The 26147-nt window shown below is 37.4% G+C and overlaps 1 protein-coding gene across 2 annotated transcripts in view; it reads left to right on the top strand.

The window, feature by feature from the left end:
• The window catches only part of BRE (brain and reproductive organ-expressed (TNFRSF1A modulator)), a 171188-nt gene that overhangs the window by 133129 nt on the left and 11912 nt on the right, over nt 1-26147 (top strand). The window contains exons 10-11 of one of the 2 annotated variants that reach the window (XM_017834238.1): nt 15112-15265; nt 16710-16729. In XM_017834238.1, coding sequence (XP_017689727.1) covers nt 15112-15265; nt 16710-16713 — 158 coding nt within the window. In that variant the 3' untranslated portion in view covers nt 16714-16729. Of the gene's footprint in view, nt 1-15111; nt 15266-16709; nt 16730-26147 lie in introns of those variants that run through there. The other variant, XM_017834239.1, reaches the window with a different exon arrangement.

The following is a 26147-nucleotide window of genomic DNA, read 5'->3' as shown; positions in this document are numbered from 1 at the left end:
TCTTAATTAAATATATAGGAATTACTCCATGTGGATTAGTAAATGTGGCTTTGTTACATGTTACCTTTTACATGTTTCTTTAAGTAGTAATTACTATTTTTCCCTATGCTAAGGTGAAATTCAGAGGTATCAAAGGTATTTTTGTCTGGGGAAATTCGTTACTCTTTAGTTTGTTTGTTATGCTTCTTATTTATGTTTAAAAGAATTGCATTGCAGTTTGAGCAGCTGCAGCATTGGTGTTTGTTAACATTCTAGCGCTGGTATCTTTTGAGATTACTTCATTTTTGATTGTGGGCTAGCTTTCCATGTGGAAAACTGACACTGTCTTGATGGCATCATAGAAATTTGTCCCAGAGTTTTTGATGCAGAAAGTGAGGATTGCCATTGTTCAGAGAAGTCCTTCACCCTGTGTTGTGTTGGAGATCAAAAAAATGGTCTCACTAGTTCCTTTCTGTTTATTACCTAAGATTACCACACAGTAGTGACCTTAAGAGGCCTAGAAAATTCAAACCTGAAATGAAAACACTTCCATCATATTATTATGAATTACGTTATGGAAAAAAAAAATTAAAGCTGATATTTTTTGGAAAATTATCCTTGTTAAATCTTTACTTACCTTTCAACTACAGTTGAGAATTGGTCACTGGAGATTTGTCTTCTATGAGATGGCACTTACTTATGTACAGCTTTCTTGGAGATTTCCTACCTTTCTTACTCCCCAACATGTTTGGGTTAATTGAATCTGTTAAAATTCATGTGGATTTGACTTGTGCTGTAGGATAATATAACTTAATACATGTTGAATCAGTTAGATTTCAGGGGAATCAAAATTCAAATTTCTGCTAAATAACAGAGTAGGTTTTAACTGTGTAATATTCATAGTATTCAATTAAACTGGCATGAAAGGTACAATTATAACTGAATAGTTTATCACTATGTATTAACCCTGTGGCCTTAAAAATCATACAGTGTCTTAGCTTTGTAAGCCATTGCATCACCCGCTTGTTGAACAATCCACTGCAAAAGCATTTATGTTCCTTGCACTGAAGGATATTGCAATGAAAGGACCTAAACCTGCACTTCATTTCCTGAGTGAAGTAATATAGGCTTTCATCTCTTAACCACTGACATAACTATGTATATTATGGTTGAATATTTAGCAAGCGTCTAATAAAATGTCTGGGAGAGATAGCAATAAGTTGAAAACTGCTCTGCTTCATATATTTAGTATAGTATGTAGATAAAGTATTCAGAGGAGAATAAATAGGTCAGTATACAGCAGGCACCATGGCAAATCAAATGAAAGGTACCATAGTAAATTTTACTGGCATCTAAATTTCAGTTAAAATTTTATGTTTAATTGAGATGCTGAGATTTATAAACCCTGACATGAGTTGTATTTCCTTTAAAAGATCCATTCAGAGATTTCAAAAATAACTTTGACATTGTTTTGCAGCTATTTGCATTCCAAGTTACAAACTTATTTGGACACTAGGAAACAAAAAAGGATCAGAAGTAAGGTGAAATTATTCAGAATAGTTTTATTGAGTAAACTGGGTTGAAGGAGAGAGAAACAGGAAAATAGTTCTGAATTGCCAAAACCCAATAACCTTAGAACAATTTCACTTGCTAAAAAAACTGATTTGTGCTGTAGTCACAGAATGAAGAGCAAAGTCTACTCACTCTACCTTAAAACACCAAAGAGCTACCTAGTTGCAAACTTAATCATTAGATTAATGAAGCTGCTGCAGTTATTATATTAGATCAAAGACCAGTCAAAGGAACTGTTGCTTTAGTGGTTTAGTTTTAAGAATTAATCAAGTGCTTTCAAATATAAGACAGAAGAAATAAACATTTAGAGAAGTTCATGCGTCCACATGGGAAAGGAAATTGTTAATCAGTCATACTGCTTTTGATATTGATACTGTTTATGAGTAAGTCTCTGTATGAAGCTTTGTAAGTAAACTTCAATAGACTGCCAATTTCTTTCTCTTCTTGTTTATGAATCAGCTATGATTAGTTTTTGCAGACAAGTATTTCTTCATATTCTTGTTCCTCCATACAGTCTGTGTATTTATACCATATATAAATCATAGTATTATTTAGGTTGGAGAATACCTTTAAGATCCAGTTCAGCCATTGATGCTATAATCAGAACAATATTAGATAAAACCACATTAAATTATCCATACATAATTAAGAATCAAGTAGCCTTATTGGTATAAACACAAGAATAGAACTCTAAAGCAACCTTTATGTGGGCTTTTCAAAGATTAATTTTTATCTTGCAAGATTTTTAGGTTGTCAGCACAAAGGAAAGTGACAGAAGTTGGATTGGTTGCAATAGCAAATGAAACACTGCTTGTGTTAGTGATTTTTAAGATTTAAGATGTCTTGGAAAGGACAAACATTAAATTAAGAAAGGTTTGTTTCATTGAACAATGTTTCAGGGGATGGAGAATGCTTGAAGCTGCGAGCATTTGTATTTCAAGTTTGGAGGGGATCTCAGCCAAGGTGGAGTTGGTGGGAATGTTTGCTGGAACTGACTTTGCCTAATTGTAAGGGATTTCGGGTTCTGTGTGTGCAATGCCACTGACTAGGAGGTTCAAAACCAAGGGACCCAGGGCATTAATTGGGTTATAGGAGGCTATACCTATGACTATCAGGCTTTGGATGCACACCTGTTTCTGGATTCAGGGTTTTTTGGTAGAAGTCCTTAATGCCAGCTTTTGATGCCTTCCTGTTTGAATATTGCTATCTGCACACATTTTTTAGAAGAGCGGTTTGTACCAGTGCAGTCAGGTTACGTGGTTTAGTTGATGGCCTTAGCTAAACAACTGGGGTTCACATAAACCTCCTTTGGGTCTGGATTAGCACATCTGTCCACAGCCACAGAAAGCTTGGAAAATAAAGACACAAAGAATTTTTGGTAGCCGTGTTTGTTCGATGACGCTTGGGAGGAGGGAAAAAAAATCTGACATTTTGGGAAAGAGCATTAGTAGCTGGGAACACAAGTTTACACTACTGTGCAAAGAAAGTACGGTTTATTCCAGAAGTGTTCACAGAAAAAGGAACATATGCCTACTTGCCGCAAATGAACAAAATTGTATTGAAGAATTAATTCCTTCATTCCGTTACCTTTCCAAGCAGAAATAACTCATTAGGCCTCAGATATTGTTTAATCATTCAGTAGAGCATCAATAATCCTTATAATGTAGGTGAGTGTTAAATTTTCAGGCACCTAGTATAGTTTAAGATGTTATACCTGCCCTCGAAAGGAGATTGCCCCACCTCTGGAAAGTCAGAACAGAGCTAGTGAGCATTTGTCTGCCCATTCATCTATTCCTCCAGCAGCTGTTTAAATAACAAGTTATACTTTGATGTAGTAAATGGCTAGCAAGGAGGTTTGGTAAAGTCTTAAATATGAAGGTTTTTCTTAGATGAACATGTGTCTGATCACTTCATGTTTACTATTACTAAAAAATCTCATTTGGCTCACGTACAACTAAATACCCAGGATGGAATCAAAGGAACACAATGTTTAAAGTACTCTTAATGTCAAAAATAAAATTATCAGCTTTCAATAACAATTTCAAACTAAATATAGTTGGCAGAGTCCCTTAGAAATAAAGGAGAAAAATATGCCACAGAGAAAAATGATCAGCAGAAGACTCATTAATTTCCAAATGCTGCTGATCAGTCCTGTGATTAGCCCCTTTCTATGCCTATGCCTAGTTTAGTGCAGAACCGTGTGCCTGTGACTCTGGCTACTTTTACACCAGTGCCTGTTCCACAGCACTGCAGTGTCTGCAGCTTTCATTGGCTGCAGTTAAGCAATATGCACTTCACTACACAGGAAATGTCACAGAGAATGCTTTGTTTTGAGTGATTAAAACAACATACAGAGTTTTGAAGAAACCCCCTCTGCTTGGAGTATATTTTGCTGTAGGCAGAATGACATGCCTTCAGGAGCATTCAAGCCCAGATTCAAAGAAATACGTGGAACCAACTAAAAGTACTGAGACAGCGAGAGGAGAAAACCACCACATGAAAGACACTTCTCTGCTTACTCGCAAGCGTAAGATCCAAATCACTTTTGACTTTCTCCAACCAGTTTTACATCACTGGGGCTTCCTTAATCTCAAGTTTTTTGTTTAAGAATGAAAAGACAGCCTGATAAAATATTTGCTGACATTTTTGACCAGCATCAAACTTCTCATACTAGCATGAGGCCATCATAAGATACTTGTAGAGCCTAATTCCTATCACAGCAGGTATTCACAACGGATGCAAGTGAAATCTGAAAATGGAGGTTTTCTTTTCCTCTTTTTCTCTGTGTTCATTTTGTTTTCATGCCATTCCGTACAAACTAGTTTTAGGTTCCTATTTGTAATTGCTGAAAAAGGGAGAATGGACGCTAGGCAGTTTATATGGACAGCAACAAACAGGAAACAACTGCTGTGATAGGAATTAGGCTCTACAGGTATCTTATGATGACCTGATGTGGGTGGACTGGAAAAGTATTTTAAAGTGTCACTTTTCTGTGGATATTACTTTCTTAATTTCTGAGAAATGCATATATTTGCCATACTTTTAAAACTGTAGTATATTGCTATAGACATTATTTGACGTTCTTCCAGTAACTACAAGCACTTTAACAAATGGACTGAAAGGTTTTCTAATAACTTCTTACAAAATTGCACTTTTCAGAAAAGGGAACAGTTGTTTTTTCTTATTTAATAGATATATCCAGAGTATGACTACTATATGCCCAAGTATATGACGGATAACTAAAATTCTCAGAAAAGATACCTGACATGGAACAGGGATATAATCCTTTTTTATCTGCTAAGTTTTTGAAAAGAAGTAATTAGGTATAAAAGTCATTGATGGGATGGGACTTGAATACAGATTGTGGTGTTTATTATTCTTAGTCCATGTCTTATGTTCTTGTGTCTACACATTTTGGCAACTCACATGGCAGTCACAGATAGTTTTTCTCTAAGGTGAGAACTGCATTAAAGGCATGAGATACCGCAAGTAGAAAATTGCTCATAGTACCAAGTGGAAAGAAAATATCTTGTATTCAATCTGGAAAGGAGATGATGAGCAGGGGTTTCATGGATGAGTCCTGTGTTCAATATCAGGCAATGCTTTCAGAAAAAAAAAAACAGGATGATACAGAACACCACAGTATTATTAGAAATTTGAAATTTCTAGAAATAAGAACTGTATTAAGAAAGATTTTCTGAATCCTTCTTTCCTATCTCCTTCCTCTTTCTACACAATGACAATTACTTTGTCACCTAAGTAAATTTTTTCTAAGAATCCATATGTGGCAAAGCAATGACACACAAAGGCAACTACTGAATGCCTTTTATGAAATAGATAAATATAATTCACTTTGGATTAATAAGAAATACACTTTGTTTTAGAGGTGGAACTGGTCACAAATGTGCATAAATGCTTAAATGGGGGAAGGAGGGAGAGCTTAAGCTGCTTTTCTGTCTCCTTCGTCAGCAGCTCCATTGCCGCATTCAGCAGCACAGTCTCACATTTTCTCTAGTCTTCCTTTCACTCTTGCTGTCCCTGTAGAAGCCCATCTTGAATCCTTAACTTCCCTTGCCAGATTCAACTCCAGGTGAGCTTTGACATTCCCAGTCCTGTCTGTGCATGCTCAGGGAGTGTCCACATCTCATGTGCTTCCTTTCAATGTTTGACTTTTGTCAGGAGTTTCTTGTTCATCTATGTAGGCCTCCTGCTGTTATTGCTTGCCTTTCTGCTCATCAAGATGGACTATTCTTGAGCTTGGAGGAGGTCATCGTGGAATCCTCTTCTCACCAGGACCATTATCCCATAGGACTCTTCCATGGGAGGAGCAAGATCCCTGAACAGCCTAAAGTCTGCTCCCTGGAGCTTAAGGGTGTGATCCTGCTATTTGTCTTACATCATCCTCAAATGGAGCATTCACAAAAGAGCACCAAAAATGGCTAGTGGTCTAGAAAGCATGTCTTTAAAGAATATGTACCACAAAGTAGTTTTTTGGATGATCAAAAGGCGATATAAAAAGCCTCTAGAACTGTGTAAGGTGGCTTCAAGATTAAAAGTGATACATTGTAATGTTCAGGAGCGGGAAGATGCAGTGGGCCTGTATTACAGTAAAGAAGTTTTCAGTTTAGCTTTAAAAATATCTGGAGTGGCTTAGTTGGCTGTTTGGGTCAGACAAAATTGCACTGCATTGTGATTTGAAAGCTGTAAGCCTGCGTGGAGTGAAGGTTGAAAAAACAGGATAGCACATGTGTCAGCAAAGGGTCCTCTTGGCCTGCAGGATAATGTCGCACTGATCACAGATGAGAATGAAGTAAATCAATTTCCTTTCAGATCCCAGGCAGCATTTAAAACAGGAAAAAGAACTTATTTGCAGGCCTCATAATCTTAATAAAATGTTGGTGAGAAAAGACAATATTTTTGCACAGCTACTTTTCAGGTAAAAACATGTTTTAGAAGTCTTTATGTCCGGTTGAAAAGTAATGTAAAACTCAGAAATTAGCAGTGCATCTCTACTGGGAAAGCAGAGGAAATTTTTTTGTGGTAGTCACCAGTGTGTGCCAAGAAAGGACACAGCTTGCTTTTTACTCCCATAACAACTGCAACTGTATTTAAGTTTCAAGCTTCAAACAATTCAGATGTAGAAGAGACAGCTTTTAGTAGCATCAATCTCATCAGCACTTAGAGAAGTTACTATAGAAACTGTTACAGCAGAGACAATAAGAGGAAATAAAAACGGAAGGAGAAGAGAATGAAGATCTTTGAGAATTTGAAGTAAAAATAAAGCAAAATATAAGTACCTAGCTGAAGCTGGTGAGGTAAAAATAAAAAGCCTTTCTCTTAATTAAGATAATAACGAGTACAGAAATTAGAGAAGGAAAAGACCTATAAGGCCATTATGCCATTTCTTTGGGCTCAATTTAAGATTTTGAGGATTCCATGGGATATTTTTAGGAGGTAGTCCAGTCCTGCTGTAGAAGCCCAAAAGGATATGATATAGTTTAATTGGGTGATGACACTCCAAAGCAATAAGGCACTATGAAACTGTTTTCAGATTAAGTTACATCACTTTTTCATGGCCTTTGACCACATAACTGTAAACTGCATGAAGAATATCTTGAGTTGATCTGTTATTTAGTTCCTCTATAAAACTAAACAAAGAATTAAATACTCTGTCTGCAGCACATGACTGTAACTTAAGGTATTTAAACTATTTTTGTCACATTTTTAAAAAATGCTGGTTAGTATGAAGAATGAAGTACTAAAAAAAAGGTTTAGGTTATAATAAAGACATGGGATATTTTTACAACCATATAATATGCTTATGTTGAAAAAAAATCAAAACAATTGTAATCATAAATCTAGTTGCCATTGTTGCCTAGGCTGTAGTTCCCATTATCAGTGGAATGAGAACCACGAGGTGGATACAGCAGTGTCATGCAGTCCTCTTCAAATAAAAAAGGGTTACATTATATTAAAAAAACCCCAAACAACAAACAGACAATACCAACTAACAAACAAAAACAAAGAAAGCTAATTAAACAAATCTACTCTGTAATGTGTCAGAATAGTTTAATCCGTCACAACTCATAGTTTCCATTCTGCCTACAGCAGTTTTTCTTTTATTGTTTAATATTGTACGTTCCGTTCATACATAACTGATTCAGTTAAGAAAAAAACAGTTGTTTCTTTTTTCAGAGTATTTACTTGCATTTTCATAGCATTTATTTGGAAGTGTTTTGTACATAAGTCATCTTACTCATTTACTATACAAGTGTTGACTGTGCTGATGGGGTGGATATTTCCTGTAGCAAGGGCAGACCTAATTACTTCAAAACCAGCTGTGATTACCAACACGCCCAAAATGCCATAAGTGTCTCAGCTAAAATTCCATAAACGGCTTTTCATTTCAGATTTGAAATTTTGAAATGTTGATTTCAAAATAGCATCTTCCTCCAGAAGGGATGTCAGTCCTAATAATATTTAACAAATTCCAATTCCTGTGACTGTGCTCTATTAACCTAAAGTCCAACACTAATGCCATTGATATGTTATTTGTCATCCCTGCTCTCTCATTCTTGCAAGAATAAATCATCACACACCAAAGCAGGATAGCTGTGGCATTCAGTAATTCTTTGTGTGTTTTGAGCCAAATTCCGCCTTTCCTTTTTTTGCCAGTAGAATGTAGGCTAAAGGCCTTTGGCACACAAGAGTCAAGGAAAGATTCACTAGGCAAAATAGCCTGACATCCTGCCCTGTGGAGCTTTGTGCTAGGCACTACCATCCCAAAAATGCTTGTGACTGAATCTGTTCAGGTTTCTCTCTAGGTACAGTCATCAATGTGATTCCTGAAAGGTCTTCTGTACTGGAATATTTATGTAAAAACTGAAGATAGCTCTTTTCCCTTGAAGCTGGGTGAAGATTTTTCTCCCATCATACAGGCTGTCTGAAACAGCTTTCTCAAAGAAGTCATGTCAGAAAATCTAGTAGACATTTTCTTTTAAAAGAGAGCTTGATAGATGTGTAAGTGGTATTATATAATATGGTATATGTATTGCCACTGAATTGTAAATTCATATGGGTCTCATCCACATTAACTCATGAAAACTGGGGAGCTCTGAGTTCAAGGAACTTTTCAGTTTAAGGCAATACATTCAAATCCACAAGTTGTTTTTCCCAGCAGTGTGAGCTCAATTGCAAGTAAAGACAGAGAAAATGTGAAATTCATTGAATCAAAAGAGAACAAGCAGGAAGATTATGAATATGTACTAATAAGAGAGAGAAAGACAGCTCTGGGGACTGGAATATGTGTTTCCTGTTTCCATTACTTACTTCATCAGAAGTACTTGAATGCAGAGGCAGTCTCTCGCCAAAGTTGGATGATATGTAAGGAATGAGTCAGGGAATTTCGGGAAGAGAACGGATAGTATCAGGCTAAGATTGTTCAGTGCTCTCTGGAGATTTGAGTTTGGCAGATCTTTCCTGTACCCTTCTTGTTTTTCTGGTGAAATAATTTAAACAAAACTTTCCTATGTCCAGTAATCATTGATTCTGAAGTACCTACTGTGGCAGTCAGCATTGGATGGACTTGTGTTTGGCTATATAAAGTATTATCTATTATTAAGACTCAAAGAAGAATTGAGTCCCTCAGGCTGGCACTCAGCATGAGTAGACAGGTTGACTGTCCTTTCCTTGTTCCTTCATTCCTCATCTGGAATTGCTAAAGAACCTCTCAACTCATGATGGTGCTGTGAAACAATTTTTTAATATTTTATATAGCTAATGACATTCTTATGATGATTAGAATCATCACATTGAAAAGCTCATGCAGAAATGAACACATATTTAATGTGCAAGGCTTCAGTGTTGTGCAGTAAATGCAGAGGGGTAGAGTCTGTCAGATGGGGCAGTGCAGAAAAGTGTGTCCTTTGGTCAGCTCTGTCCAACCTAGGAACTGAACTGGAAACAATACTGTGTTATCTTGTGTTTGAAGGCTGCTCTATAGAGCAAATACAGATTGAATTAAGGTTGTACATGCCATGACACCTTGTAGAAGTAGAAATCTTAGCAGTAAAACATCCAGATCAGCCAGTGTTTATGAGTGCAAAACAAATTTCAGGTGCAACAAACTGCAGCAGATTCAAGCATCCCAAAGGTTAATAAGATAACCAGTATAGTAGCACCCAAGCATTAAAATGGTGTGCAACTTTCAGTGAATAAATGTTGACTTTTGTGAAAATAAATACCTAGATTTATCCAGTGCCATACAAAGGATGAATAAACCTTTTCCATAGAATAGGGGAACAGTATATGGAATTTCTAAATATTACCATCTAAGTGCTTAGAAATATTTTAATGGTCAGCATACATTTCAAGCATGGTTTTGTTTTCCCATCTCTTCTCTCCAGTACTTAAAGGCAGGGAGGAGGGCACTGTGGTAAACCTGCCCTTCTCTTCTGAGCATTTTTCCCTCAGAAATTCTGTAGCAGCACTGGTACATGCTTTTGCCGACACATTCTTTCCACATTTCATATCCTGTTTAAAAAGTTGTAAAATTAGATACTAAGGATACTATTTTAAAGTTACTAAGGCAGTCAAAATCAACTCTGTAGTTGTTGACATAAACTTAACAAACTAGGTGACCTGTTCCAAGTCTCAGATTGTTATTTTTTAAGGAAGTGAACAATTCAACCTTACAGATTCATTGCACAGTTTCTTAATTATTAATGAACAAGGATTTTGGCTTTAAGATAACTGTGCTTTGAATATATGTATGCATTAAATGCTAAGTCAAGAGAAGCAAATCTGTATTCCTTCTAGATAGTTTCTTGTGTTTCAAAAAGAGAGCAACTTCAACTATTTATAAACCATAATTAGGTTTCTTTACAATATGACTTATTCTCAACAAGCAAATCCTTTTTCTTTTGCTTTCTTATGAACTGTGTGGGAAAATTAGGGTTCAATCACTGCAGAATTTACTCAATGCTTAATTACCCATAAACAGCCTTCCAAGTTCTGCTCATGTAGAGCTTGCATAAAGACATGATTTTTCCCTCACTATGGCTGTCTAAAAATTGACTTTTAAAAAATGATGTGTAAATTGTAACATAGAAGAAAGCAGTGTTTTACTATGGTTTTGGCTTCTTTCCCCAGTCTGCTGTTTGAGTTCGTCATATATTAACAGTGTGATGCTAAGGAAAGCCAAAGTAAGAAATCATCAGTATTAAATTACTTTGAACGTGGAACTAAATTAGAAAGCTTTACTTTCCTGAATGAGCTAATTGTTTAAATTTTCCAAAGGAAATGTTTCTATTTCTGTGAGAGAAGGGGTAAATGGGACTTCCTCTGACATAATTTTCGTTTTAAATCTGAGTTTGAGAGCAACATTTTTACCTTCATAACCAAATATTACTGCTTAACTGCATGACTTGTATAAGCTTGCTAGTTGAAGTGACTCACTTACGCAGATGAAGTTATTTTTAGGGAGATAATTTGCACTGTTTAGAAGAGAGGAAAAAAGGGAGAGAGAGTCCTACTAAGAGCTAGATCCCTCATTATAGTTTACAGAGCTCGTGAACCCAGCATCCAAGCAAAAGATGACTAAGCAAGGGGTCTATTGGTACTTTCAGGAATTTACAGACATGAGTCATCTGCTTATTTTCTGCAGACATATCACCAGGGTACTTCTGAGTCAGCTGTTATTTGGAAAGAGTACTTGTATTCAACGTGATACGTTTTTGTAGTTCTTGGGTAACTTGCATGCCAAACCAACACAGTTTGCCTACTTCAAATGTTGATTTACAGAACTGGTGTGTTGTTAACTGTGATGCATTTTTCATGGCAAAGTATAAATGTTGTCTTGAATGTAATTACAATAACACCTTTGCCACCTTATGTATTGCATGGAGGCAGAACTGATATTTTATTAATGCACAGATTGAGAGTCAGACTGCCTATACGCTACCAGGTGAAAAGAAAAATTTTCTTTAGCAACCTATGTGACTGTGAGCAGAATTTGACCTTTTGTATCAAATGTACTTTGCTGGCATGAATTACCAATGGTATTTGTTATTTTTTGCATTCTGTGCAGTAGCAGTGTCAATGGACGGGCATCCACTGCGACGGAAGCAAGTTCTTGCCTTCCTTTCCTACTGCCAAAATAATAGCTGGCTACCTTGAGATATGTATAACACTTTACAACTCAAGGCTATTTCCTGTTTACCGGTCTTTTAGGTGTGGTTGTGTTCCAGAATTAGGGACAGGTTATTTTACTTGGTCTGGACTCATCCACACCTTGTATTAAGAAAACACTTGGATTAGAAAACTGGAAGATTTTAGGTGAAGGGTAGTGTTAGAAATCAAAGGCAGGTCAAATTTTTCAAAACTGCTTGCAGTTCAGGGTGATACTGTTGCTGGCCAGCTGTGGGATGCACAATTTTTAATCTAATTTGATTATCTGATTTATTGGATCAACATAAGAAATTCCTGAAAATTCCTATACAGATTTTGGTTAATAGAACAAGAAATTTTTTTCTGTTATAGTTTGGTGATACCTTCTTTTAACAAATTAAAGTATCTCTGTAATGAGAGCACTGTCTTGATTATCCATTTAAACAGCATTTCTAGTGCTAGATACTTTGTGTTAAGGGCAAACCTTTAGTTTTAGATAACAGGAGGAAAAGTGTTGCTGCTTACCCCTGTTATGTAGACAGAGTTTTCAAAGGAAAGTTAGTGAAAGCTAGAAATTCTCAACTAAAAAGTATAATAAAACTATTACTGGAATGCTTTGTTAAAGTTTGTTATTCCTCTCACATAGTGATAAAATACAGAAGTGTAAAGAGTTGTTTTCTGTTAAGGAGTTGGTACTTAAGAAGGAAAAAGATGCACTAGAGGAGCAGAGTTTAAGCACTCAGAGCTGAAGTAGTATATTTATAACATTAAAATGGAAAACCAGTCTTCTTTCTTTACTCTTTTACAAGGTGAAGTCCTTCAGAGGCTGAGGCGCACACACAGTTTGTGAGGGGAGGAGACAGCTTGCTTGCTGATAAGTGAGCATGTTACACCAATGTTTTTCAGGGTTGTTATTTAGTAATCATGTTATAAAGAGGAATTTGACAGAGCAATCTTTGAATCTAACCTTTGTTAAAACAGTGATCTGCCCTCAAATTAGCAGAACTCTGCCCATGTCATTACCACTTAAGTATCTCCTGGAAGCTGGTGTGTGGGCTGAGTCACCAGTACTTTGGGAGTTGTCACGTGTGGATCAGACACTGGGTCATGAACTGAGCAAGCGCTGTCATCCACAGTGATTTCTTGTATTTTGAGACTACAGCTGGAATAGCACATTTGGTTTTGTGTACTTCATGGCTACAAACGGCTTTTACTCCTAGATCTTGCAGGGTAATTTAGGGAAAAGGAAGATATGGTGTGGCTGATGCACATCAGAGTATTTAGATGTGATTAGAAAACCTGAAAAATGAAGGAACTAGTGGCATAATAGCATGGAATTTGGAAAGTAAAACCTGTCTTACACTGGTATCTGAGCCTGTAAACAGAGTTTCATAGGAAGTGCTGGAATCTCTGCTCCAGAAAGTATTTAAAATACAATTCTACTGCAGTGTTCTTTCATTGTGCAGAATTAAAGAACTGGGCTTTGGAGGTTAACAAAAAGTACAGTTATAGGTGCTTTATAAGTTAAGTGTACACCTTTAAAAGAAATCCGCTTTATTCTGTTAACGTTGATGTTATATTAAACATATTAAACAGAACTGTTGGATCCAGTTCTGTTTAATATCTTCATCAATGGTTTAGATGAGGGGATTGAGTGTGTACCATCAGCAAATTTGCAGATGACACTAAGTTGAGGGGGAGTGTCGATCAGCTGGAAGGCAGGAGGGCTCTGCAGAGGACCTGGACAAGCTGGAGAGATGGTCTGATTCCAATGGGATGAGGTTCAACAAGACCAAGTGCTGGGTCCTGCACTTTGGCCACAACAACCCCCTGCAGCGCTACAGGCTGGGCACAGAGTGACTGAAGAGCAGCCAGGCAGAAAGGGACCTGGGAGTTTGGATTGACAGGAAGCTGAACATGAGTCAGCAGTGTGCCCAGGTGGCCAAGAAAGCCAATGGCATCCTGGCCTGGATCAGGAACAGTGTGGCCAACAGGTCCAGAGAAGTGATTCTTCCCCTGTACTCAGCACTGGTGAGGCTACACCTGGAGTACTGTGTCCAGTTCTGGGCCCCTCAGTTCAGGAAGGATATGGAGGTGCTGGAGCAGGTCCAGAGAAGAGCGACGAGGGTGGTGAAGGGACTGGAGCACAAGTCCTATGAGGAGAGGCTGAGGGAGCTGGGGTTGTTCAGCCTGGAGAAGAGGAGGCTCAAGGGGAGACCTCATCACTCTCTACAACTCCCTGAAAGGAGGTTGTAGCCAGGTGGGAGTTGGTCTCTTCTCCCAGGCAGCTATCAGTAAGACGAGAGGGCATGGTCTTAAGCTGTGCCAGGGGAGGTTTAGGTTGGATGTTAGGAAGAAATCGGACATTGGAATGGGCTGCCCAGGGAAGTGGTGGATTCTCCATCCCTGGAGGTTTTTAAGATAAGACTGGATGTGGCACTGAGTGCCATGGTCTAGTAACCACAGTGGTAGTGGATCAAGGGTTGGACTTGATGATCTCAGAGGTCCCTTCCAACCTCACTGATTCTATGATTCTGTGATATTAGTAATTCTAGTCTGTTGTCATAACTCAATTTAACTACAGATTTCTGAAATTGAAAGTAGACCAAGAAAATATAAACTATAATTCTAACAATGAAAAAGTGAAAAAACCAGTTTCTGACCATGAAAATATATACCAGTTTCTAACTGTTGTAGGCCATCTTATTGTTCTGCCAGACCTAGCTGATCATGAGACAGTGATAAGCAAAGGGAACTAAGAGGTTCTGATTTTTATTTTTAGTGAGATATTTTGGGTATTAATGACTTTGCAGTGTGTTTTTGGGGTTGTGGGTGTTTTTTTTGTCTAGCAGATGACAGCAAGTTGAAATCTTTTCCAGCTCATGTGACTGAATTTTTCTACATTCTTTATCAAATCATTTAACCACTTTAGGACCCAGGCAGCTGTAAAAGGAGAATGATAATGCTTTTTATGTCCAAAAGGGCATTAAAACGAATTGCCTAAAGCAGATAAAGAGAAAATTGATTATTGAATGGTATATAGAACGTATTTTGTGATTTTTTATAGGGAAAAATTTCACAGTAAAAGGAAAATAACTTATTTTTTATAACAAAGTAATCATGATGTTAATTTTATGATTAGCATAGAAATACACTAACATTTTTTTAATTATGTGCTTTACAAAAGTGTTCTGATAAAGCGAAGCATCTCATCCAGTAATAGGTTGGAATCATTACTTGTGAGAAATACAGAGCTATATTTTAGAACTAATCATCAATTTCTTCTTTTCTGTCCCCTTTAAACACATAGAAAGGACTGATATTTTCCCAGTAAAAAAGGGAGAAAATGCAATGGTGTATTTTTATGATTTTTTTTTTCTTTTTGAATTACAGTTGACCTACCCCTGTACTTTCCACGAGACCAACCAACCCTAACATTTCAGTCCGTCTACCACTTCACCAACAGTGGCCAGCTGTACTCCCAGGCCCAGAAGAATTACCCTTACAGCCCGCGCTGGGATGGCAACGAAATGGCCAAGAGAGCAAAGTAAGTCAGATTGCCTTTTCCTAGTAAATATTGCTTTTGTTACATGGGTTTCTGTGGGTAGAAGTTTCATGGATTAAACTGTCCATTTCTAGCATTACAAAAGCTGAACCTGTTTTCGTTCTCATACAGTCCTAGCATTCCCATAGGTGAGTGTAGACAGTTACTTTACTAATCATGCTTATTACATTAGTGCCAGAGGACTGATTAAAAGGAGGCTCTTTCTGCTAGGCATTGTATGGGCATGGAGTGGTGTCAGTCTCTGCTCCAAAGAACTTCCAATATAAGTAGATGAGATAGCCCACAGCAGGAGTAATCTGCATGGTAGCAGTCAGTCAAGGTAACTCCCTGGTTTTGTGTGGGTATTGAGGGGACCCTGAAGGGAAGCATGTGAGATGGAGAGAGCAGGGAAGAAAAACCTGAAAGAAATGGAATTCAGCTGTAATAAAAAGACATGGAAGAACAGGAGGAGGTAGAGCAAACCACCAATCCAGCATAGGAGAGAGTCCTATCAGATCCTGAGAAAGTTATATGAAAGTCTGAATGTCTCTTGCTTTACTGCTTTTTTGTTGGTTGGAAAGAGAGAATCTCTGATTCTTCCTCCACATTTTTTCTGCAAGCCCTTGTTTCAGGCTGGGGAGACACCAGTTCAGCCTGAGTACCCTCTCTTGTTAAAGAGGATAAGGCAGCCTCCCAGAGTGGTTCTGTTGCAAGGGCAAGCTACCATGGGCAGCGGTGCCCCCAAAGCTAGGTATTATCCCTGCCTTCTTATGAAGCAGAACAGATTTTACCTGAATGGAGCAACATGGGCAGCAGCCTTGCTGCAGTATTTCAGTTTTGCGAAGTGTAAAAATGTTAGAACAGCAAGAGATTTAAGTAGGCTGATTATCAGTTGTTCAGCATATAAAAGCATCAAACCGCATAAATAACAAGGCATATTGGGATGAACATTTTGAGTGACAGTCAGAAGATTAAATTAAATCTGCAAATATGCATAAATAAGAGTTGAAACAAAAATAAATCAAGCTGAGTAAATCAAATGAATGGCATGGTCAGAGACTGTAATTAGGAAATGATAGAAGCAAACAACAATTGACTTATGCATTTGTAGATTTTTATACTAATTTAAATTTTATGGACAACATCAAGTAACATTTGGTTTTTGATTTTGATGCACTGTAATAGAAATTTTTTTCCCACCAGAGAAATAGAATAGAAATTTAATAGAAATTTGGTTTTGCCACCATATGATTTAAAGGAGCAGCATTTCTTGATAAAGTGTGATTTTTTTAATTTTCTTTTTGGTGTGGACTTTCTTCTTTTCTCTAGCAGAATATTATGAGTATGTTGTTTATTATTTAAAAAAAAAAAAAAGAAGAAACAATATCTGGAAGCATTACCGTGGCTTTTTTTTTATAACCATACTACAAATGCATTTCTTTTGCAGCTGAAAGCTTACAAGTACCTATGTGTCGTCTGCTAAGTGCATTCACTTATGAGTGGGTGTATACAATTGGACTTCTCTGCCCTGCACTTGAAATTTAAAAGTATTATAACAGTTCTCTCGAAAAGCACTAAATGTGTACACTTACTATCACATGTATGTTTGTGAGGTTATTCACTCTTACGTTTGAGTCTCTGCATTTTAAGTTCTACACTGGGTACGTAATATGAGAAAGATGATGAGAAGCGGGGGAAGACAGTGTGCTGAGATGTCTGAAATAGCTACCATTGAGCTGCAAAGAGACAGAGAAGCTGCTCTAGTTAAAAGCGCTTCGCTTGCAGGAACAACTAGTGATTCCTGAGTAGGTACCATAAATAAATCTGTATCAAGAAAAGTATGATGTTATGATATGTGTGAACATATTTTAAGAAAGATTTTTATCACAATCAAGCATCTTATGTAAACAGTGTTTAAAATATTTGCTAGAATAGGTTAGTGTGTTTCTACACAATGAAATAACTTCATTCTATTTTATTTTTACTGTAGAGAAGCTAGGAACCAAGTATATGGGAATATATGTTGATATATAGGAAAGCATTGTAATTAAATATATTAGTTCAAACACCACATCAAAACCTCCCCACTAAAAGCAAAAAGAAGGATTCATTATTTACCCTCTAGAAACCATGTCATTCTACTCAGCTGAAGTAAATTTAGCCCTGGTTAAATCAGAGACAACTGGTTTATGTTTCTAAATACTGTCAATTAGGTTTTGCTTATATATAGTCTTTTTCCCTCTTATCCAAATGGTTTCCCAAGTGCTTGGCATTCTTTGAGACAAAACATCTCTTGTTTATCTTCCCGGCCACTGCTGTAGGGCCACAGGATCTCCCACTTGACTTTCCAGTATCTGACCAAATTCTCTGCCCTTCTTCTCAGACACTTCAGGGATCAGTGTTCCTCACTGGAGCTAAAGACACCATCAAGGACAGCTTTTCCTTGCTCTCACACCAACTGTAGAAGCATCATCAAGTTTGAAATAGTATCAGTCAGAGATTTCCTCATCCTCAGTTTTGGCAAGCCCTGCCTCTGTTTTCAGCAATTCAACACAGCCTGCTTATTCATGGGCAGAGTTGTCATAAGTTCATGCCAAAGGGACTTTGATTCTATGCCCAGATTTCTCCCAGGGTTGTTGTTTTGGTTTGAGTTTTTTTTCCAAACAGGTGAGCCCATCCAATTCTTTCAGTGCAGGGACTAAACCTGAAAGTCTTGGTGTCCTTGCTTATCTTGTGGCCCCCAGCAGAAGTAACCATCTCTTTTGAAGTTAGGACTTAACCCTTTACTGTAGCCTTGAGACAATCAGTAGTAACTATAAGTAGGAGCAAAATTTGTCCCCTAAAATGCATGCATACAAAAGTAGATTGTGTGCATTCATGCTTAGAGACATATCACCTGAATCTAAAAGGCAAATTCTCAAAACAGAGTATGATTTTAGCTGGCTGTATTTTATTCACAGAGAAAAACTGCTCATGTTCTTGCTGAAGTAATTGAACCAATTTATGTCTGTCTGATAAAGCCCAAGAAGTCAATCTCTCTCTCTCTCTCTGTCCTCTTAAGCAGATTTTAAAAACTGGGATCCTTTGAGGCCCTCTGACTTAGATTCCTTGCTGAGAGATAGCATCTGGTAACTGAAGCTTGCTATTGTCTTAGCCCAGGGATTGTCCTCTGGCTTGATTTAATTCTAAGGGATGAATCAAGTCCTGATTTAATAATGCAGTTCCAATGGCCTCCAGATTGCTTGTTTCTCAACTAAACACAAAATTTTAACCTGTTTCTCCAGATAGAAACAGGGAAACCAAAAATATTGAAATTTTCTTACAAGCTGCCAAGATGCTGTTTCCTCTCAGTTCATATCTTGGGCTTTGCCTCTTTTAGGTCATTTATTTATATGTCTGTGGCCTCCTGCGTAAGCAGCTTCTCCAAAAGATTTGGTCCTAAAATACAATGGCAAGTCTAAGAAAATACAGTAAATTATGGAAAGTTAGCAGCCTTGTTTGTGGTGTACGTGTGAAGTAAAACATCTCTGTGCGGTTTCCATGGGAAAGCTTTCTTGTTTTTTTGCTTAAATAGGCATTCAAGTGTACATAAATGGAGTCTTTAAAGAACATGCAGACTTGAAGCCTGGGATTTTATGAAGGAATACTGTAAATAAAGCTTGTTTGTTTATACAAATGAAGTTCAGTTCTTAGATGCACTCTGACCCAGTTTCTGTCCGATCCACTGCTGCTCTGTAGACTTAGGTTATACTTCAGGGACAGCAAGTCAGGACTCAGTTTACTCTTTTATCCTACATAAATCCACCTACTCACCATTAAAAATAGCAGGAGGATGGAAAACTGGTATCACAATAAAAAGTTGCTCCAAAGGTTTGTATTCATTTTTTATTTTTTTGGTTTGCTGATAAAAGTGGTTTCTGAATAACAGTGTTGTCCCTGGCCATTCACCAGTGTTTGCTGAATGTGGTGTTAATTTCATATATCCCATAGGGCACTCTGAGGGTGAAAGCTTAAAAGGGCTCAAGTGCTCTCAACTGTATATTGGCTGTTGCTGTGCCATAAGGTCAAGTGCATTTTAAGATTATATGCAGACACATCTTGTGTGAGCTACATATGTATTCCCAGCACAGCTGCAGCTGTGGTTTGTGCCCAGCAGAAACATGTGAAATGGTTAGAAAGTGTCAGGATGGTAAACTGGGCCATGGCATTTTCAGCCTCATTGATACCTTTTCCTTGACTGTCATCAAATTACATGACATGTATCATGTGTATCATTGCCCCCCACGCCCCCACGTGAAAGACATTGCAGTGCCAGAATGTGTCCAGAGAAGGACAACAGAGCTGATGAAGGGTCTGGAGCACAAGTACTGTGAGGAGCCTCTGAGGGAGCTGGCATTGTTTAGCCTGGAGAAAAGGAGGCTCCAGGGGGACCTTATCTCTCTCTACAACTACCTGAAAGGAGGCTGGAGCCAGGTGAGGGTCGGCCTCCTCCCACAGATAAGTGACAGGACAAGAGGAAATGGCCTCAAGTTGTGCCAGGGGAGGTTTAGATTGGATATTAGGGAAAATTCTTCCCCAAAAAGGTTGTCAAGCAAGGCTGCCCAAGGAAGTGAACTCCCCACCCCTGGAAGTATTTCAAAAGCGTGTGTATGTGGCACTTAGGGACATGATTTGGTGCTTGACTTGGCAGTGCTGGGTTAATGGTTGGACTCAATGAACTTAGAGGTCTTCTTCAAACTAAACAATTCTGTGATTCTATGATTACATTTACAGATTAAAAAATTGCATTTCTTAGTCTAATAAAAGAATATTTGAAAAGAAAAAGGGACGGTTGTTGTGTTGCTGTTTAGACAAACTCAGTTGTTATATGTCAAAGACTTGCTGTTGTAGTCAGTAAATTTCGAGTGCCCTAATGATTTATTTTTTTTGTTATTTTGACATTAACCAGTTTCAACTCATCCATTTTTTTGTTATTAAGTCAGATTTCTTTCACATTTTAGGCAGAATATCTCGTACTATATTTCAGATTCTTTTAAAATAGTAAGTTTCACTGTTTCCATGAAACTTTTGATTTCCACCTCTGTTATCTTGAATCTCCCTGTTAAGTTTACATGTAAACATTGCACCTTTTTTTATAATCTTCTCTCCTTGACAGGTTTAATTAAGGTAATAAATCATTTGTTATTATTTGGGTTGTATTTAAGTATTTTTTTTTCTGCTTATTCATAAAAGTAACAAATTGTATTTGCATGTATTATGTGATTTGCATGCACATTAGTCATCTTTAAAGAGTAGTTTTCCAAAAACTACCTTATTTGCATTTACATATATACTCACCTCACAAAGCTTTTTTCATGACTGCCTTTGTGTCTGTTGTGTGTTACCTTAAACTTACTTAGAAAAAAATTTAGGAAAATGAGAGTAGGGAACAGAAGCATAAAACACAGTCATCATCCTTCCATAGGCACGTGTGCGTGTGTTTGAACGTTTGCAAGGCTCAGAGGATTCTTTCTGGAGAAAAGCAGTGGGATAGCTACAAACTAAGGGCTGAAGTGCTGAGCTGGGTCGCTGGTTTAACTATGGTTTTTGATAGTCTTGCATCAGAAACTGAACAGAAGTGATTTCCTTGCCTGAAATCGAGTCAGGCTGACATTGTGTTGCCGCCGGTGGGCTGCTCTTCACAACAAAAAATGGGCAATACGCTATGACAGCCATAACAAGAAGAGATGTGGCGACCCAGACGTGTGAAGACTATGAAGATATTAATTTGATTTTATAGACCATTAAATCAAAACTCTGATTTTCCATGGAAGTGTCAGCTGTAAGAATTACATGTGAACAGTAGAAAGAAAAATGGAAAAAATTACGTTTGGTTAAAATAATTGGTGATTGCATTTGTGCTTGTAGCGTGTTCTGCAGTCGATTTACCTGCAAAACTTAATAACAAAATTATTTTGATTTTAAGATATAATAGGCTAAGTAGATAGAGCTTTTAATTATAGTTTTCCCAGGATATTACTTTATTTTTACATTGTTTCTGCATACGCTACAGAGTACAGTGCATACACATGATACTTGCACTTACTGAGTCATATTTTTCACATACTTTTCTTTAAATGTCTCCTTGGATAATTAAGCCTGACTCTTAAGTTATGGTATGTTAGTTTCTGACAGGTGCCTGCCAGGGATCTTCAGTGCTGTCATGCATTATGTGGATTTCAGCCAAGACAGAAGGGCCTGGGTATTTGTTTCTGGTCACTTCTCATTAAAGCTTTGACTGTGGGAAAAGAAAAACAACTATTTAAAGATAAGGAGTATAGGTGCTATAGGAAGTGCATAGAAATAAAATCTGTTAGGCAATTAGTTTTTCTCTGGTTTTGTGTAGATACTATGTATATGTGTGAACTGTACATATGTGCATTTCAATATATAGTAAATATTCTTTCTGCAAAAAACTATTCTCTCATATATTGACAAGAGAAATGCACGGAAGAGAATTAAGAAGTTGGCTTGGTTAAAGTGGAATATAATAGCCCTTAGCTGGAAGACAACTGCTTTGTAGGAATTAAAGGTTAGGATTTAACGTAGGTGGTTCTTAGATAACCAGGGTTAAGTGGCATTCTAGAAATACTATGAAACGCGTCTGATTTGGCTTTATTGGAGAACTCCATTATACATTTATCAAAGCTGCTAAATCTGTATTAGAGCATGGAAGTATAGTTAGGAACAGATGAAAAAAATGTCCTCCCTTAAGAAAAGGATAGAGAGAAATGCATAGGTCTGGCAGAAGCTTGAGGTTCAATAGCCCAGATAAGTAGTGTTGCTTGATCAGTTACAAAATAAACAGCGAAGTAAAAGTACTAGATGAGCTCCATACTCTTGTCCTTTGAGTAATATTTGTAATAGCTCCATTAAACACAAAGAACAGTCATACTAGGTAAAACTCAACATTCATTTAGCCCACTATCATGTCTGTATCAATAGGCAGTAGCCAATGCCTGTGGAAGAGCATGGCAGAGCATGTAGCCATATTTTCATTGCGTGTTCTACCATCCTCAAGGGTTTCTTTATCCAGAATTGATACCTTTCTGTTCAGTAACCCTACGTAGCTTTCCTTCTGTTTGATTGCTTCTTGAACCCACATAATAACATCACAAAATTCAGTGCCAAGGGATTGCACAGGTAACATAAGGTGTGAAGAACAAGCTTTGTTGGATTTTTGCATTCCTGCTTCCTCGTAACTCCAGTTGTTATTCTCTAGCTCTTGTATGAAAAGAGGCAACAAATAATTAATCCACTGATCCCCTCCAAAACCTTTGTTTTATGACCCTCTTCATGTCTCTTGTCACCTTTTCTCTTGCTCTGCTCGCTCCTTCCTTCTCCAGAACCTTTCCATGTTTCTGATTGCCCTTGTTCCACTTCTTTCTCTCTTTACTATTTCTGTCATATTCTTTCTGAGACACAAAGCTGCATGTTGCTCATCAGTGCATTCACCATGCGTTTATATGGTGAAGTAGTGATACTGTTTGGTTTACTCTTTATTCCAATTCTAATAACATTTGATTTGGCTTTTTGCATACAACTGAAGGTTAGTTACACTGTTCTTTTAGCACCAAGATCTCCTTTCTATCTGTTTTTCAGAGCCTGTGTTTTTTGTGTATGTAAAATTAAGTCTTTTTCCTCGCATATTTCCCTTTCATGTTTGTCAATATTGACTTTTCACCTGGTATGTTATCTCCCAGTCTCCCAGTGCTGTAAGAACCACCTGCAGTTCCTCATAATAGTGCATTTCCCCCCCCCCCCCCCACTAAATTGTTAGCATTAACAAACCTTTCCATCTTCTTTTGCTTACTTTTGTATATTGTGTAGGAATATGAACAACACAGGTCGGAACACCCATTTCTGTGCAGTTCTCAGGTGACTGCATCCTAATAGTATTCATCATTCATTCCTGTCTTTTTCTTCTTATCTTGACCTGTATTTATCCATTCATGGATCTTTTCTCCTGCTGAGAGAAAAGCCTTTGAAAAGCCTTCCCAAATAGCTGCAGGAAAGTTGAGCAGTATGTGTCACTTGAATTTTTGTTGTCCACATGGTTTTGACACCTGAAGAAAATAAGAGACCTGTGAAGCACAAGTTTGCCTCCTAACCAATATATCATATTTACTCAAGTCCACTAATTTTGGACTTCTTATAAATTTATGGTTTCTATTAACAGTCTCTCTTCTATTAACTCTCTCTCTGTAAGGTATGGACGTGAGATTTATTGGCCCATAGTTCGTTCTATCCTTCTGTCCTCCCAGACATCCAGACATTTTTTTGATTGACATCACACTTCTCTGGTACCAAGCTGTTTTAAGCATGAGGTTACAAGCTATTTAAGAGTTTAGCTTTCTCACACTTGAGTTTCTCTTTAACTTGGGTGTGAATGTAATCTGGGGCTGCTGATTTGCTTGTGTTTTGTTGATTTGTTCATTACCTTTCTGGCTGACATTTCTGCATGAGTCAGATCTTTTGGTACATCTCTTGGAAAGCAGAATTCTGGTATGGCAGCCTCTTTAAGCAGCTCCATTTCATTTATTCTTTGTGACTTTTATTTCTTCTAAGCATTCTTTTTACTTTTTGACTGGATTTTTGTACTATTTGACAAGTGTTTATTTCGAGGGCCACAGCTAATTTGTTCATCAACTTCATCTTTTATTTGCTTTACTGTGCTTTTACCTATTAGTGTTAAGGTTTGTTTCTGTCTGTTTTCCCCTTTGGATAGGTCTCCAACCTTGTAAGAATTTCCTTTTATTTCTGATAGCAAATATTTGTCTTTTGAATAGCAAAGAGAAACAACTTCTTTAATATGTTTTATATAATCACAGATGTGTGGCATCTCATCCCTTTCCTTCTGAGTGGTTTGTCCTAATGAATATCCCGGGAGGTTTCTTTTATGGTTTGGTATGTTGCCTTCGGCCCCAGTAGTTGATAAGCAATCTGGCAAAGCAAAGCGGATGGCATGATGAAATCAGTACTTTCACCTGCAAGCAAACTTTGTTTTCGAGAATGCTGGTTGTCAGACTCATTATGGATGCATCTGTGGTGTAACCCTTCATTTCTGCCTCTGAAGTACAATTAAGGGATTCGATAATTTCTTAAAGATTTTTCAAGTTCTGTTATTACTGCTGTGAGCTCCTTTCTTCTTGGATCTCTACACTTGTCTTTCCTTACGAGCTTTCCTCCTGAATGTATTTTTGCCCAGTCTTTTCTGCTTTCTCCTACTATTTATATTGTCCCTACTTCCCCCCCTCCTTATTTCATTGTATTCTTCACCCTACTCTTTATACTTTGAAGAGGTTCCTAGTAGAATCTTGTCTGGCATTGACTCTCTCCTTCAAATCTACTAAATAGTTTGCTAAATAATTAGTCTCCAACAGTAAAGCTCAATGTGTATTTATGTAGCCTAGATAGGGGGAAATAATATGTATCTTGCATAAACAGTATTTCTTTAAGAAGCTAACCTTTATCTGGAGTGGAAAAATATGGCTATGGCACTTCAGCATCTAGGAAAAATAGAGCATGCTTGTTATGCTCTAGCTCATAGGACTGGAAATTTCCTGCAAATTAACACTGTATTTAAAAAGACTATATGAAGATTGAGTTTTTCCGTGATGGTCTTGGAATATCATTCTCATGATCCACTGATAAGGAAGTGCACTGACCATGCTATGACAGAGATATTCCAGTGCACCCTTCACAGACACCCACTACACCCTGGGGAAAATGGAAGTTAAGAAAGCAGAAACAAAATTTGCTATGATCTAAGACCACAAGCTTTCATCTGACTGAAGCAAATCTATTTATGTTCATTGTGGAGAAGGTGAAGGAAGTGTTTATGTCTTGAACTGACTGGCAAACAGAAGGCATTGATAAAACTCTTTCAAAATGAGAGGTTCATTTTGCCATGTGTGCTTTGGGACACTTAGAGCCACTGTATCTGTGCAATACACCTTTGTAAATTCCTAAATATCTGTATCAGAAACCTGTGAGAGATTAAATCTCAGTATCTTTATTTTCAGATGATTCAAAAAAGTTGCTTGCATAGTTACTGGCTTTGGTCTGCATGCTCTGATTATGTCCAGTAGCTGTAATTTTTATCTGTAATTGTCAGTAAAGGTCCATACATTTGTGAGCACGTATATTCTTGGAACCAAAGTTAGTATCTTCTGCAAAGTGATGACCCTACTTATGCTGCTGCTTTAAAATAAACATTAATTGCCAGCCTACGTAATGATCACAATCCTGGCTCCACAGCAGTTCCCTAGAACTCCCTTCCTTTATATTTTGCCTTTAGTCAGGTTGTTATATTTATGGTTGTTTCATGATTTGAACAGATTGTCAAGATTCATTTGGTTTATGGTAAGTTGGGCAGCAAAGTCTTCTTAAGTTTTACAGCAGACCAATGTTGAATTCTTCATGACTTTATTTATAAAATCAATTGATATCATAGGTTTTCAGAACAGATGCAAATGTATAACCACATGAAAAGTTAATTTTTGTTTCTGTTTGCTTCATATGGAGTAAAGCCACCTGTTAATTCTGCAGTCAGCAAACTATTGAAAAACATGTCTAAATATAACCATTTCTTGTACCTTTCTGTGTGACTTGAATCAGAAATGGTTATAACTCCACAGGAATTTGTGGAGATAAAAGACATTGTTAGTAAAATACAGAAAACAGCTTTTGGACATGAGTGAATTTTAGTGTTTAAACTTCTGATGTGTACTTGGTTTCACTAGCTCTGCCACTTCTGTTTCCTGTTATGATTTTGGTAGCACAGGTTTTGGTTTGTTTGTAATTTTGGAGACAGTTTTCTGTCGTGTAATATTATGAGCTGAGC

Source organism: Lepidothrix coronata, unplaced genomic scaffold (genome assembly GCF_001604755.1).
Source record: "Lepidothrix coronata isolate B3197 unplaced genomic scaffold, Lepidothrix_coronata-1.0 Scaffold230, whole genome shotgun sequence".
Lineage (NCBI taxonomy): Eukaryota > Metazoa > Chordata > Aves > Passeriformes > Pipridae > Lepidothrix > Lepidothrix coronata.
The sequence above is the reverse complement of the archived record's forward strand: the minus strand, read 5'-3'. Positions and strand labels throughout refer to the sequence as shown.